General features: G+C 35.6%; 1 protein-coding gene across 1 annotated transcript in view; it reads left to right on the top strand.

Annotated features, from left to right (window-relative positions):
* The window catches only part of LOC136029195 (neural cell adhesion molecule 2-like), a gene marked incomplete in the record, with an annotated part of 281406 nt that overhangs the window by 28233 nt on the left and 239726 nt on the right, over positions 1-13447 (top strand). Inside the window, 1 exon segment of the mRNA XM_065707337.1 lies at positions 7796-7922. Within this exon segment, the coding sequence (XP_065563409.1) occupies positions 7796-7922 (127 nt within the window).

Here is a 13447-nt window from a genome sequence, read left to right as displayed (position 1 = left end):
TATCTCCTATGCTCGAAGTTTCTGGCAATCCCCCTAGTGTTACTTAATTAGATATGGGTTCATTCTCGTATAATGAATTCTACCTGTTAATAGCTAACGGATAAGGGTATTTACAGATTTCAGGCATGTTGTTGCTTCCAGAAGACTGTTTAGATTCTGAATTTTTCATGATCAAATGGGCTCATTCCGGTTAAACATAATCTTCGATTTGCAAGATGTGTGGAAGAAGCTGTGATCAGTGTTTCACTTGAAATATGTAACTACCTCTAACTTTAGTATTCAATGTCTATTTTGAGGAAGGAGGGTGGAGACTGGGTGCAAATCATTAAGAAAACTAAGAAATTAATGTATATTTCAGAAAGTTTGATGAAGCGTTTGGAATTTGGGGGAAATGGGAATTATTTATTAGAGGCAAATTCAAGGGGGAAACAATATTTGTTGGAATTACAATTTTTGTGGCTGGATTTATTTGGAAAATTAAAAACTAATTTTTCTTACAGGAAAACCCCAGCCAGGAGAAGTCTCCTCCTGCAAGGAAAGTGAGGGTAGGAGCTGGTCCAACTATGCCTAGTGGCAAGAATGCGGCCACTTTAAGACCGTTATTCCCATACAAGGCGAAGATGCAAGGCCTTCTGCATCTTCCACACTAGGCGACAATGTGCAGATGTAAGTAAAATTGCAATTATTTAAGACTCATATATAGCAAAACAATATTTATCAAAAGGAAAGGTCAACAGCTTATTATGTGTTTCAGGAGTACAATCTTAATGTTTTAATTCTTACTCATGGCGGGGTGCTGAAAAAATAATAGGATATCGAGGGAACCTTGTTTGAAGCTGGTGGGAGGAGGATTTTAAAGGGTCCTGACCTCAAAGAAATAGTTTTAAGTTTTTAACCATTGTTAAAATAATATGTTCTTTTATATTCAACAAGAGATATTTTCGCCAACTCAAAGAGCATCATATTAACTTTGAGAGTCCATGCCCTCCAAAAACTATTGCCTAATAATATATTCTTTTCCAGATAATTACCATAACTGTTTCAAAAGAAAATAAGTTTTTATTCTTTTGATAGGTTTCCATTGAAATGCCAAAAGAGGAGACTGAAAATAAACTGGAATTGCAGGATTGGTTTGGCTAAAAACTAAGCACTGCCCGAGAAGGGATAACCCCCTGTAAGTATAATTGTAATTATTTGACTCGAAACGAAATTTAAAAGGAAAAGGGACCTTATTCGATGCTGTTGGGAGACGGTCCCTACCCATCGAAAACAGTACAGTTTTTTTTGGACATTTGGATGATGAGGCAGTAATGCCGTGTGGTGGCTTATTTGTTTCTAATAGGTGCAGGTAATCCTGCAAAGTAATGGTTAACCTAGACATTTATTTTGGCCAAAAAGTCTGTCCATCAGCATAGGAACTGATTTGTGGTGCAGACAACAATTCATTCCAAAGGAGGGCTGAAATTTCTGGGATAGTCAATTGATCTAGAATTATCAAAAAACCTTACGCATATTGAACCTCGAGTTTCGGAGTTAGTAATGGCGTGCGGTAGCGCATTTGTTTTTAAAAGGTGCAGGTAATCCTTCTAAATAAAGTGAATAACATAGACATTTACTTTAGTTAAAAAGATTGCGTCAGAGCAATGTGGTATTTTCTACCATTTTGTGGTGTAAAACAGCAATTCTAGCCAAAGGAATCCAAAAATCTTTATTTTTGCTTATAGAAGCTTTGTAAAACGTGAACTACAGCCTAAATAAAACTTTACTTCTAATAATATATCCCACCTCTGAAATTGATTGCTGGTATGGGTTAGCCACATATTGTCAGTACGGGGTGAATATTCATAGTCTAGGGTTAAAAAAACGTAAACTTTGCATTAAGAGCTCTTAGAAATCGTTCTTAATATGGCTCAAATTTACTTCTTATATCACCCCCTCCCCTCTGGAATTACTTGCTAGGACACCACTGTTCTTTAGTTTCACGGTCCTTTTTGCTTTTTTTCACGTTTTTTTTTACGTTTTTGAGTTTTGACTGCTTCTTTCAGTGTTTTTTAATACTGCCTTGTAATTTTTTTTGTTAATAAAGTTGTAAATACGATATAAGTTTGTATCTTGTAAATTACTTGTTTTAGGATAAAACTTCGATACGTAATAATTTATGTAATGGAATATCTAACTTTGAAGGTATGTGACATCTCATTGATTCAACAAAAATCTTAACCCGTCTAGGTCCTGTTAGAACATTAAAAACCCTGTAATAGGCAGGTGTATCTAATAGACCAAAAATCAATACCATTGGTATGCTTATGCTCTCTCATGCCGATAGGATTGGAAATCATTTAATCGAGCCAGTAAACGGAAAACAGATTGTTATTGAGTGCGGAATTGGTTATTTCTTAAAATCTATTTTCTGAAACATAATATTAGAAAGGTTTCCATAGTCTAGCTGTCCAGGGAACCATTATATTGGATGGAAATGACCTTTTCTAATCCTAATGGAGACAAAAATCATTAGAATATAAAGGTTTCCTGAGAAAAACACCTTGAAAGAAGGTGTGGTTTGAAAATGTAAAGAGGACGTCCAAAAAATATTCGATGTTAGAAAGGTTGGGGGCATTAGGGCCCTGGCGGTGGACATAGAGCCCTGAAGGAGGACATGGTGCCCTGGAGGGGAATGTGGGGACATATAGTTATGCACAAGCCTCGGTAATGGATAACCGGTTACTCAGGACCATTATATTGCAAAAAAGGATACCTGGAAGTTGTAGTCATTAAAATTTTTGGAGATCGAAACAAGTTTCATTGACGATCAAAAGATCATGTTTGTCCACAAAGCATCTCAGATCACTGTGGTATGTATATTCTCAGAATGATGCCAAAAAAGCGACTGGAAACAAATCACTGATAGACTTTTACCATATATTCAAATCTAATTAAGATATCGATTACGCAATTAGCTTGTCAAACAGTTCGTGGTAACGAACTATAGTAAGGAGCGACCCGGCTCAATAGTAACCAAAACTCTAAAAAATTGAATTTTGATATCAATAGCTACATCAAAAGAATTGCATTTTAATGCTGATTTTAAATATATAAGTTTCATCAAGTTTAGTCTTACCCATCAAAAGTTGCGAGCCTGAGAAAATTTGCCTTATTTAAGAAAATAGGGAGAAACACCCCCTAAAAGTTGTAGGATCTTAACGAAAATGACACCATCAGATTCAGCGTATCAGAGAACCCTACTATAGCAGTTTCAAGCTCCTATCTACAAAAATGTGGAATTTTGTATTTTTTTGCCAGAAGACAAATCACGGGTGCGTGTTTATTTGTTTGTTTTTTTTTCTTTTCCCCAGGGGTCATCGTATCGACCAAGTGGTCCTAGAATGTCGCAAGAGGGCTCATTCTAACGGAAATGAAAAGTTCTAGTGCCCTTTTTAAGTGACCAAAAAAATTGGAGGGCATCTAGGCCCCCTCCCACGCTCATTTTTTCCCCAAAGTCAACGGATCAAAATTTTGATAGCCATTTTGTTCAGCATAGTCGAAAACCATAATAACTATGTCTTTGGGGATGACTTACTCCCCCACAATACCTGGGGGAGGGGCTGCAAGTTACAAACTTTGACCAGTGGTTACATATAGTAATGGTTATTGGGAAGTGTACAGACGTTTTCAGGGGGATTTTATTTTGTTTGGGGGTGGGGCTGAGGAGAGAAGGCTATGTTGAAGGATCTTTCCTTGGAGGAATCTGTCATGGGGGAAGAAAAATTCAATGAAAAGGGCGCAGGATTCTCTAGCATTACTATAAGAAAACAATTAAAAATAAACATGAAAACGTTTTTTTTCAAATGAAAGGAAGAAGTAGCATTGAAACTTAAAACGAACAGAGATAATTACGCATATGAGGGGTTCTAAAAATACTTTAGCATAAAGAGCGAGGTATTTAGGAGGAGATAAATACCTTGCTCTTTATGCTAAAGTATTTTTAGCAATTTCAACTATTTATTCTACGGCCTTTCTGATTCAGAGGTCATTCTTAAAGAATTGGGACAAAACTTACGATTTAGTGTAAAGAGCGAGGTATTAACGAGGGTACAAACCCCCTCGTATACATAATAAAAATATAAGGGTATGAAAGTTTGTTACGTAAGTTAATTCTTAAGTTACGTGTATTTTTTGCTAATAAAAACGTTCATTAAAAATTAAAAGTTCTAGTTGCCTTTTTAAGTAACCGAAAAATTGGAGGGCTACTAGGCCTCCTTCTCTACCCCTTATTTCTCAAAATCGTCTGATCAAAACTAAGAGAAAGCCATTTAGCCAAAAAAAGAATTAATATACAAATTTCATTTTAATAATTTATGTGCGGAGAGCCAAAACCAAACATGCATTAATTCAAAAACGTTCAGAAATTAAATAAAAAAAAACTAATTTTTTTAGCTGAAAGTAAGGAGTGACATTAAAACTTAAAACGAACAGAAATTACTCCGTATATGAAATGGGTTGTCCCCTCCGCAATCCCTCGCTCTTTACGCTGAAGTTTGACTCTTTGCCACAATTCTACTTTTTAAAACAATTAAAAGTTTTAGCGTAAAGAGCGAGGGATTGCGGAGGGGACAACCCATTTCATATACGGAGTAATTTCTGTTCGTTTTAAGTTTTAATGTCGCTCCTTACTTTCAGCTAAAAAAATAAGTTTTTTTTATTTAATTACGATATAGTGGCGCTTAACACCAGTTGGCTAGGCACCAGAGACAATACATTGATTGCCTTGGATTTTTTTCTAAGAACATGATATCTTCAAATACTTGTTGGCACAGCCGAGTAGCTTGTCGTTCTTTTACCGTAAGAAATCACGGGTCTCACATTCGATTCCCACACCAGACATAAAGTCCATAATATCAATAGAAAAAACCTCTTGGAAGCTCAAGAAATGTGTCGTTGGAAAGAAAACATTTCGTCATCTATAACTGTAGTTAACAATAATGCCGTCTATGACTTTGGTTAAATATTTCGCATTCAAGGCGATATTTTCAAGAATGTTCTTATTAGCGGAAGCTGAGATAACGCAACCGTACGGGCTGTCATAGTATCTGTTGTATCGTTTCACCAAGAAAATAAACAAGACCAGCGATGTTTCTAAGAAATTTATGGCTGTCATCGGAGTATAGGTGGCTATAAGGTATGGCAATTCCAATAGTCATCGGAATATGGCTGTCATAGAATCCAAAGGGCCTATGGGATGTTTTTTATAAACTCCAATGGTACATCGGAATATGGGCCCGATTAAAATGCACAATTCCATACTACACATAAAATGTTGTCATTCATATTTGATCATTCAAGATAAACTTAACAGATACAATTAACGTCGTTACTGTGCTTTACTGGACGTTTCCTGACACAATATGGAGTTGCTACCGGCAAAACAGAAAATATATTGGGAGTTTATCTAAAGGATTGGATTCAAAAAGCACTATAAACAGAAACAAAACATGCTAAGAAACAAGCAATATGAGCAGCCACCCCCTTGAACACTATCTTACTCTTTACACGACATTATAATTTTTTTTGTTACATCAATTTTCGAGAGTAATCTTTGTGTTTTAGAAAGAATGATGTGTGTGTCTTAATGCGTTTGCTTTAAACAAAGTACATTTCAAAAGAAACGCTTCAAAGGCTAACTGGTAAATAAAATACGCAGAATTACCAATTGGCTATATTTCTGCTTTGGATAATGAATCCCAGCGGCAAAATATAGAGCTTAGGGGCATGACCAGGGAATTTTTGTATTTAGCAACCATGCACTTATTATAACTGCACTTTAGCACAGAAAGTTGGCGTAGGTGGCGCAGAAACTTGCTAAGGTATGTTCTACCGTAATTACAGAAATACTCTGCTTATCTGGAACGTTGACCAGTCCCAGATATTACAACACATTATACTCTATAATTCTTGTAATTGCAATGCAACAGATAAACAATGTGCGGCGTTACCATGGATATTCTGAGATCGGGATTCTGAATCGAATGCTGCTTATGAATTTACACAAAATAAGTACATGTGGGCATTAGAATGATCAACATTTCGACGGATACACACTAATAGGAAAAGAGTTTACGTAAAATTCAGGCGCTATAGGATACCCAGCTATTTATGAGCTAGCACAAACTTACATATCAATTCAGGCAGCTATTTATGAGCTAGCACAAACTTACATATCAATTCAGGTTGAATAACGCTAAGTAAGGCCCAAGAAACAGCAAAGCGACCTAACTATCACAAACATTCACATTCTTGCCTTTTTTTTAAATATCTGTTATTGCGCAATGGCAAATATGTAAAGGATTATGTTTGGAATGAGTTTTCGACGGAGGTACGAATGAGTCTATAGTTTCCTTCTTATTTCGGAAATCATAGCTTATAATTGAGAAAGGTAGTTTTATGCTCGTAGAACGCTAAATTTTTCTAAAGAGTGGTTGCTGGAAGTCGGTACTTCCTTTTTGTTTCAGACAACCTGTTCTCTTGTGTAATGCAAACACACGTAAATGAATCCATGTTTTCAGAAGTTAGTTTCAAAAAAGTTAAACTACAGTGTAGAATCAGACACTGGTGGAATTACAGGCCCTCTTATGGTTGGGATAACCCTCAATACGAAATTAAAACAAAATAAAAACTGGACGTAAAATAACAAGTTTTCTCAAATGAAAGTAAAGTAAGACATCAAAACTTAGAATGAAGAGAATATATTCTTTATGCAGGAGGGGCAGGAGTCTCCAATCCCCTCAAATCCTTTGTTTTGTACTAATATTTGTCTTCATTTTTTTTTCAATTCTTTAAAGTATAATGCTTTGACACAAGAGTAATGCCATAAGAAATGCGACGTTCTTCCGTTACAATCAAATAAAAACTTATTTTCAGCTTGTAGTTCAGGGTGACTCTAAGTATACAATGGTTAGAAACAAGGTTTCTAGGCCTGGAAAAGGGGGAGGGGGTAGCTGCCCCCAGTTTTGACATCAAACGTTAAATTCCTTTTATTTTATATACCTTGGTACATCTAGGCATACCTTGCCCCCTCCCTCAGATTATGAGGCTTAAAACCGCTATTGGTACTGAACATTTATATAACAGCCATTCGTTTTCTACGGACTACGTAGATTAATGTATGAATTTAATACTGCGTGGTAGCCTTGTCTCTAAATCAAGAAAGCTATGGCTCAGGATTTTCGATAACTCTAAACAGATTGGCTATCTCAGAATTTTAGCTGTAATGCATCTTGGTCACAGTTGAGTTAAAATTGTTGGTGTACGGCATGAAATGACAGACGCTGGCCCTTCAGTGTCAAACTATTTCTTTTGTTAGTTAAACAAGCCACCTAAACATCTATTCATATTTGAATCAGCTACTTTCTGTTATTCTGTAACCACTGTTCTCAAATGATTAACCCAGGAAAAGAAAGAACAACACACACAAAAAAAGAAGAAAAAACAACAACAAAACGAATCCTTATGAAATTCCATTGTTTTCTTGACCTGCTCTAATTCTCCTCTTATTTGTAATAGACTATAATTCCCCCATTTGAAATCCTTCGCCTAGACGAATTGGTATACTTGTTTTTTCTATGCTTAGTTGGAAGATTCCTGTTAAAAATATTTGAAAGTGAAACTGACTTTACCTGAGAAGACGCGTTAGGTGAGTTGAAAAAGAAAAAAGAAAAAGAACTCTTCGCATAGACCCTTTTGGGTTACGTGTAGTCTCATATTTCTCATATCTTGTGCAGATTACTTAATTTGTTTTCAGTTCCCTTGGTAAATAGCACTGGTCTCCTTGGAAGGTCCGTACAATTCTATTGTGGAGCTGTCAGTCAATCAGACGCACCCAATCTCTTACTTTTCTACAAGGAGCCTGACAAGAAACCAATATACAGGTAAATTTATTAAACTTAAAGTGAGATATTTATGTATTTATTGTATATGGAATCATAATTTGGATCATAATTAAATCTACAGCGTATATAATCAAGTACCAACTTGTAAATAATCGTACAATCTCTGGTTGAAATCAGGACCTTATAGAATTGAACCGAATCGAAAATTGACAGAGCGAGAGCTACCTTTTCAGGGTTTCAGCGAATCGTCAAAATTGTAGAATTTCACCGCAAAATTGTGGGTTATACGGCAGGTTTTAGTATTTCAAGCAAAAAAACAAAAAAAAACAAAAAAGAACCAAAAAGAAACCGTGAATCGTCATTTTCAAACAGTTCGTGGTAACAGTTCGACCCTCAATAGTAACCAAAACTAAAAGATCTTAGCTATAGAAAATCACACCATCTCACAACATCTTTAGTCATAGAAAATCACACCATCAGATTCAGCGTATCAGAGAACCCTACTGTAGAGGTTTCAAGCTCCTATCGGCAAAAATGTAGAACTTTGTATTTTTAGCCAGAAGAAAGATCAGTCAGTTTCACTTGGACCCAAAAAACAAACTTCTATTTTTAAAGGGAAAGAAAGATTTGTAACAAAGGTCAACACAGTATCGAGAGGGATTGCAGAAGTATTTTGGATCGGAGTATGCTGTCAAAATAAGAACTCTGAAGCACAAGATCTTTCTAAAATTTAATTAAGATCTGATCACCTGCTCGTAAGTTACAAATACCTCATTTTTTCTTATTTTTCCAAATTACCAGCCCCCCAGCTCCCCCAAAGAGACCAGATTCGGTCCGGTTATGTCAGTCACGTATCTAGGACTTGTGTTTATTTATAGGAAAACTAGCGTAAAGAGCGAGGTATTGAGGAGGAGGCAATCCCTTACATATACGTAATAATTTTTGTTCGTTTTAAGGTTGGATGTTGTTCCTTACTTTCAGTTGAGAAAACTTGTTTTTTTAAATTTAATTTCTGATCGTTTTATATAATACCTGAGAATCTGGCTCTCTTTTCAAACAGTTCGTGGTTACCAACTGTAGTAAGGAGCGACCCGGCTATATAGTAACCGAAACTCTAAAAAATGGAATTTTGATACCAATAGTTACATCAAAAGAATCGCATTTTAATGCTGATTTTAAATATACAAGTTTCATCAAGATCAGTTATACTCATCAAAAGTTACGGGAGAAAATTACCTGAGAAAATTTGCCTCATTTTAGAAAATAGGGGGAAAAACCCCCTAAAAATCATACAATCTAAACGAAAATCCCACCTCAGATTCATCGTATCAGAGAACTTTGTTGAATTTTAGTTTCAAGCTCCTATCTACAAAAATGTGGAATTTCGCATTTTTTGCCAGAAGAGAGATCACGGATGCGTGTTTATTTGTTTTTTTTTTTTTGTATTTTTGTTTGTTTTTTTCCCAGGGGTGATCGTATCGACTCAGTGGTCCTAGAATATCACAAAAGGGCTCATTCCAACGGAAATTAAAAGTTCTAGTGCCCTTTTTAAGTGACCAAAAAATTGGAGGGCCCCTAGGCCCCCTCCTACGCTCATTTTTTCCCAACAGTCACCGGATCAAAATTCTGAGATAGCCATTTTATTCACCATAGTCGAAAAACCTAATAACTATGTCTTTAGGGACGATTTACTCCCCCGGAGTCCCCGTGGGAGGGGCTGCAAGTTACAAACTTTGACCTGTGTTTACATATAGTAATGGTTACTGGGAAGTGTATAGACGTTTTCAGAGGATATTTTTGGTTTACGGGGGAGATTTGAGGGGGGGGGTACGTGGGAGGATTTTTCCATGGAGAAACTTCTCATGGGGGAAGAGAATTTCAATGAAGGGGGCGCAGGATTTTCCAGCATTATTTGAAAAAACAATGAAAAAATAAATATGAAAAGTTTTTTCTACTGAATGTAAGGAGCATCATTAAAACTTAAAACGAACAAAAATTATTACGCATATGAGGGGTTTACCTCCTCGTTATACCTCACTCTTTACGCTAAAGTATTTTTAGTAATTTCAGCTATTTATTCTACGGCCTTTGTGATTCAGAGGTCATTCTTAAGGAATTGGGACAAAATTTAAGGTTTAGTGTAAAGAGCGAGGTATCGACGAGGGTTGAACCCCCTCATATACGCAATAAAGACATACGAATACGGAAGTTCGTTACGTAAGTTAATTCGTAAGTTACGTGTATTTTTTACCAATGAAAACGTTTGTAACAAATTTATAGCTCTAGTTGCTTTTTTAAGTAATCAAAAAATTGGAGGGCAACTAGGCCTCCTCCCTCGCTCATTTTTCTCAAAATCTTCCGATTTACTGCAATGAATTAATATGCAAATTTCGTTTTAATTATTTATGTGCGGAGAGCCAAGATCGAAACATGCAGTAATTCAAAAACGTCCAGAAATTAAATAAAAAGAATATTTTTTTTAATGAAAGTAAGGAGCAACATTAAAACTTAAAACGAGCAGAAATTACTCCTTATATGAAAGGGGCTTTTCCTCCTCAACGCCCCACTCTTTACGCTAAAGTTTCTTACTGTTTTAAAAATAGAGTTAAGAGAAAGAGTCAAAATTTAGCATAAAGAGCGGGGCGTTGAGGAGGAAAAGCCCCTTTCATATACGGAGTAACTTCTGTTCGTTTTCAGTTTTAATGTTGCTCCTTACTTTCATTTAAGAAAACTAGTTTCTTTTATTAATTTCCATGACAAATTGCAGTACTTGTTTGTTATACACAACTCACTCAAGTTTATGGTGTATAAAATTCTAGAACAAACTGGTTAGTTAGTTTTTTCGTTAATTTAGAAACAAACTTGGGCTATATATTTGCACTTTAGGGGGGGGGGATAAAGTATAGCGGGTCTCCATGCAAAATATGAAGTAAGAATTGTTTTCTGACTTCAAACTGTCCAAATGCTCCAACCTTCCCCCCTTATATGCAAATATATAGCCCAAACTATATATTTCCCATCAATTCTGTCACTTGTCTTTGTCTTGTTTCACGCTAGGTTCAAAGAAACGAACGAAGACACCGGTTTATTCTCGAGTTTACACAACGTAATTTAGAGTGACTGGCGTATAATACACAAGAACCGACATTCCTTCCCCCTAGAGATTAAAAAAACTCAAATAGAATTCTCAAATTTGGAAAACCTCATTTTCCAGGGGGCGGTAGCTATTTTTCGTGGGATATTTTCCACGGGATATATTTTCGGGAGGAGGATTAAATGCCGAGGGGCTGGTTTAACCGCCTAGAACCGAACGAAATGTGAAATAATTTTTGTCGTTTTAAATTTTAATGTCACTTTTTGATTTTGTTCGAAATTTTTTTTTTTTATTTAATTTCGTTTTTAATAGGGTTGCAAATTCAAACTGTAGGGATAAATGCAAGTACAGAGGTTGAAAGATCGGTAAACTTCAAGTGGGTCATATAGTTTATCTAAGTCGAAAGTGAAAACATCAATTCATGTCTTTTTTAATTCAATTATTCTCGACTCGCTTCTGTGGTTAATTGTATCTTGAACCCTTAAAGGGGCCGCAAAGGTATTTCATTTTTGTAACCACTAAAGAAGTTATCAACACTAATTAAGTGGTTAAAAACATATCACTAGTTCATAAATAACTTGTTCAAGAGTAATATATTCTAAAAATACTTATTTATAAAAATTGAAACCTCCTTTACGAGTCAATTCAAATATAAAACGTTTTCCCATCGTTTTTTTTTATGGGTGCGTTTTTCCAATAACGTTGACAAAAAATAGCGCTGAATTTTGTGATTCGAAACTTTGCCGTTGACTCTGAGGTAGAATATAAACAGAAGAATGTCTAGAAAATAATAGCGTGGTCAATTTAATTTAATTTCATGCACATTTCGAATTTCAAAACATTTCAAAATAAATTCCAAATCAAACAGTTCGTGGTAACGAACTGTAGTAAGGAGCGACCCGGCTCAATAGTAACCAAAACTCTAAAAAATGGAATTTTGATACCAATAGCTACATCAAAAGAATCGCATTTTAATGCTGGTTTTAAATATACAAGTTTCATCAAGTTTAATCTTACTCATAAAAAGTTACGAGCCTGAGAAAATTTGCGTTATTTTAGAAAATAGGGGGAAACACCCCCTAAAAGTCATAGAATATTAACGAAAATCACACCATCAGATTCAGCGTATCAGAGAACCCTACTGTAGAAGTTCAAAGCTCCTATCTACAAAAATGTGGAATTTTGCATTTTTTGCCAGAAGGCAGATCACGGATGCGTGTTTATTTGTTTTTTTTTCCCAGGGGTGATCGTATCGACCCAGTTGTCCTAGAATGTTACAAGAGGGCTCATTCTAACGGAAATGAAAAGTTCTAGTGCCCTTTTTAAGTGACCAAAAAATTGGAGGGCACCTAGGCCCCCTCCCACGCTAATTATTTTCCCAAAGTCAACGGATCAAAATTCTGAGATAGCCATTTTATTCAACCTAGTAGAAAAACCTTATAACTATGTCTTTGGGGACGACTTACTCCCTCACAGTCCCCGTGGGAGGGACAACAAGTTACAAACTTTGACCTGTGCTTACATATAGTAATGGTTATTGGGAAGTATACAGGCTTTTCAGGATTTTTTTGGTTGGGGGGAGGGGTTGAGAAGAGGGGGATATGCTGGGGGAACTTTCCATCGAGAATTTGTCGTGGGAGAAGAAAATTTCCATGAAGGGAGAGCAGGATTTACTAGCATTATTAAAAAAAAACAATTAAAAAATAAATGTGAAAAAGCTTTTTCAGCTGGAAGTAAGGAACAGCAATAAAACTTAAAACAAACAGAAATTATTACCCATATGAGGGGCTCGCCTCCTTCTAATACCTCGCTCTCTACGCTAAAGTATTTTTAGTAATTTTAACTATTTATTCTACGGCTTTTGTGTTTCAGGGGTCATTCTTAATGAATTGGGATAAAATTTAAGCTTTAGTGTAAAGAGCGAGGTACTGACGATGGGGCGAATCCCCTCATATATGTAATAAAAACATGAGAATACAAAAGTTCTTTACGTAAACTAATTTATAAGTTACGTGTATCTTTTACCAATAAAAAGATTCGTAAAAAATTAAAAGTTCTATTTGCCTTTTTAATTAACAAAAAAATCGGAGGGCAACTAGGCTTCGTCCCCCGCTCTTTTTTTCTCAAAATCATTCGATCAAAACTATGAGAAAGCCATTTAGCCAAAAAAAAAAAAAAAAAAAAAATGCAAATTTCGTTTTGATTATTCCTCTGCGGAGAGCCAAAATCAAAACATGCATTGATTCAAAAACGTTCAGAAATTAAATAAATTTCTGTTTTTTTCTGTTTTAAAAAGAAGAATTGAGAGAAAGAGTCAAACTTTAGCGTAAAGAACGGGGCGCTGATGAGGAAGCAGCCTCTTTCATATACGAAGTAATTTCTGTCCGTTTTAAGTTTTAATGTCGCTCCTTACTTTCAGTTAAAAAAACTTGTTTTTTTAATTTAATATGTAGTTAGAAGATAAGTGGCA

Source organism: Artemia franciscana, chromosome 7 (assembly GCF_032884065.1).
Source record: "Artemia franciscana chromosome 7, ASM3288406v1, whole genome shotgun sequence".
Classification (NCBI taxonomy): Eukaryota; Metazoa; Arthropoda; class Branchiopoda; order Anostraca; family Artemiidae; genus Artemia; species Artemia franciscana.
The sequence above is the reverse complement of the archived record's forward strand: the minus strand, read 5'-3'. Positions and strand labels throughout refer to the sequence as shown.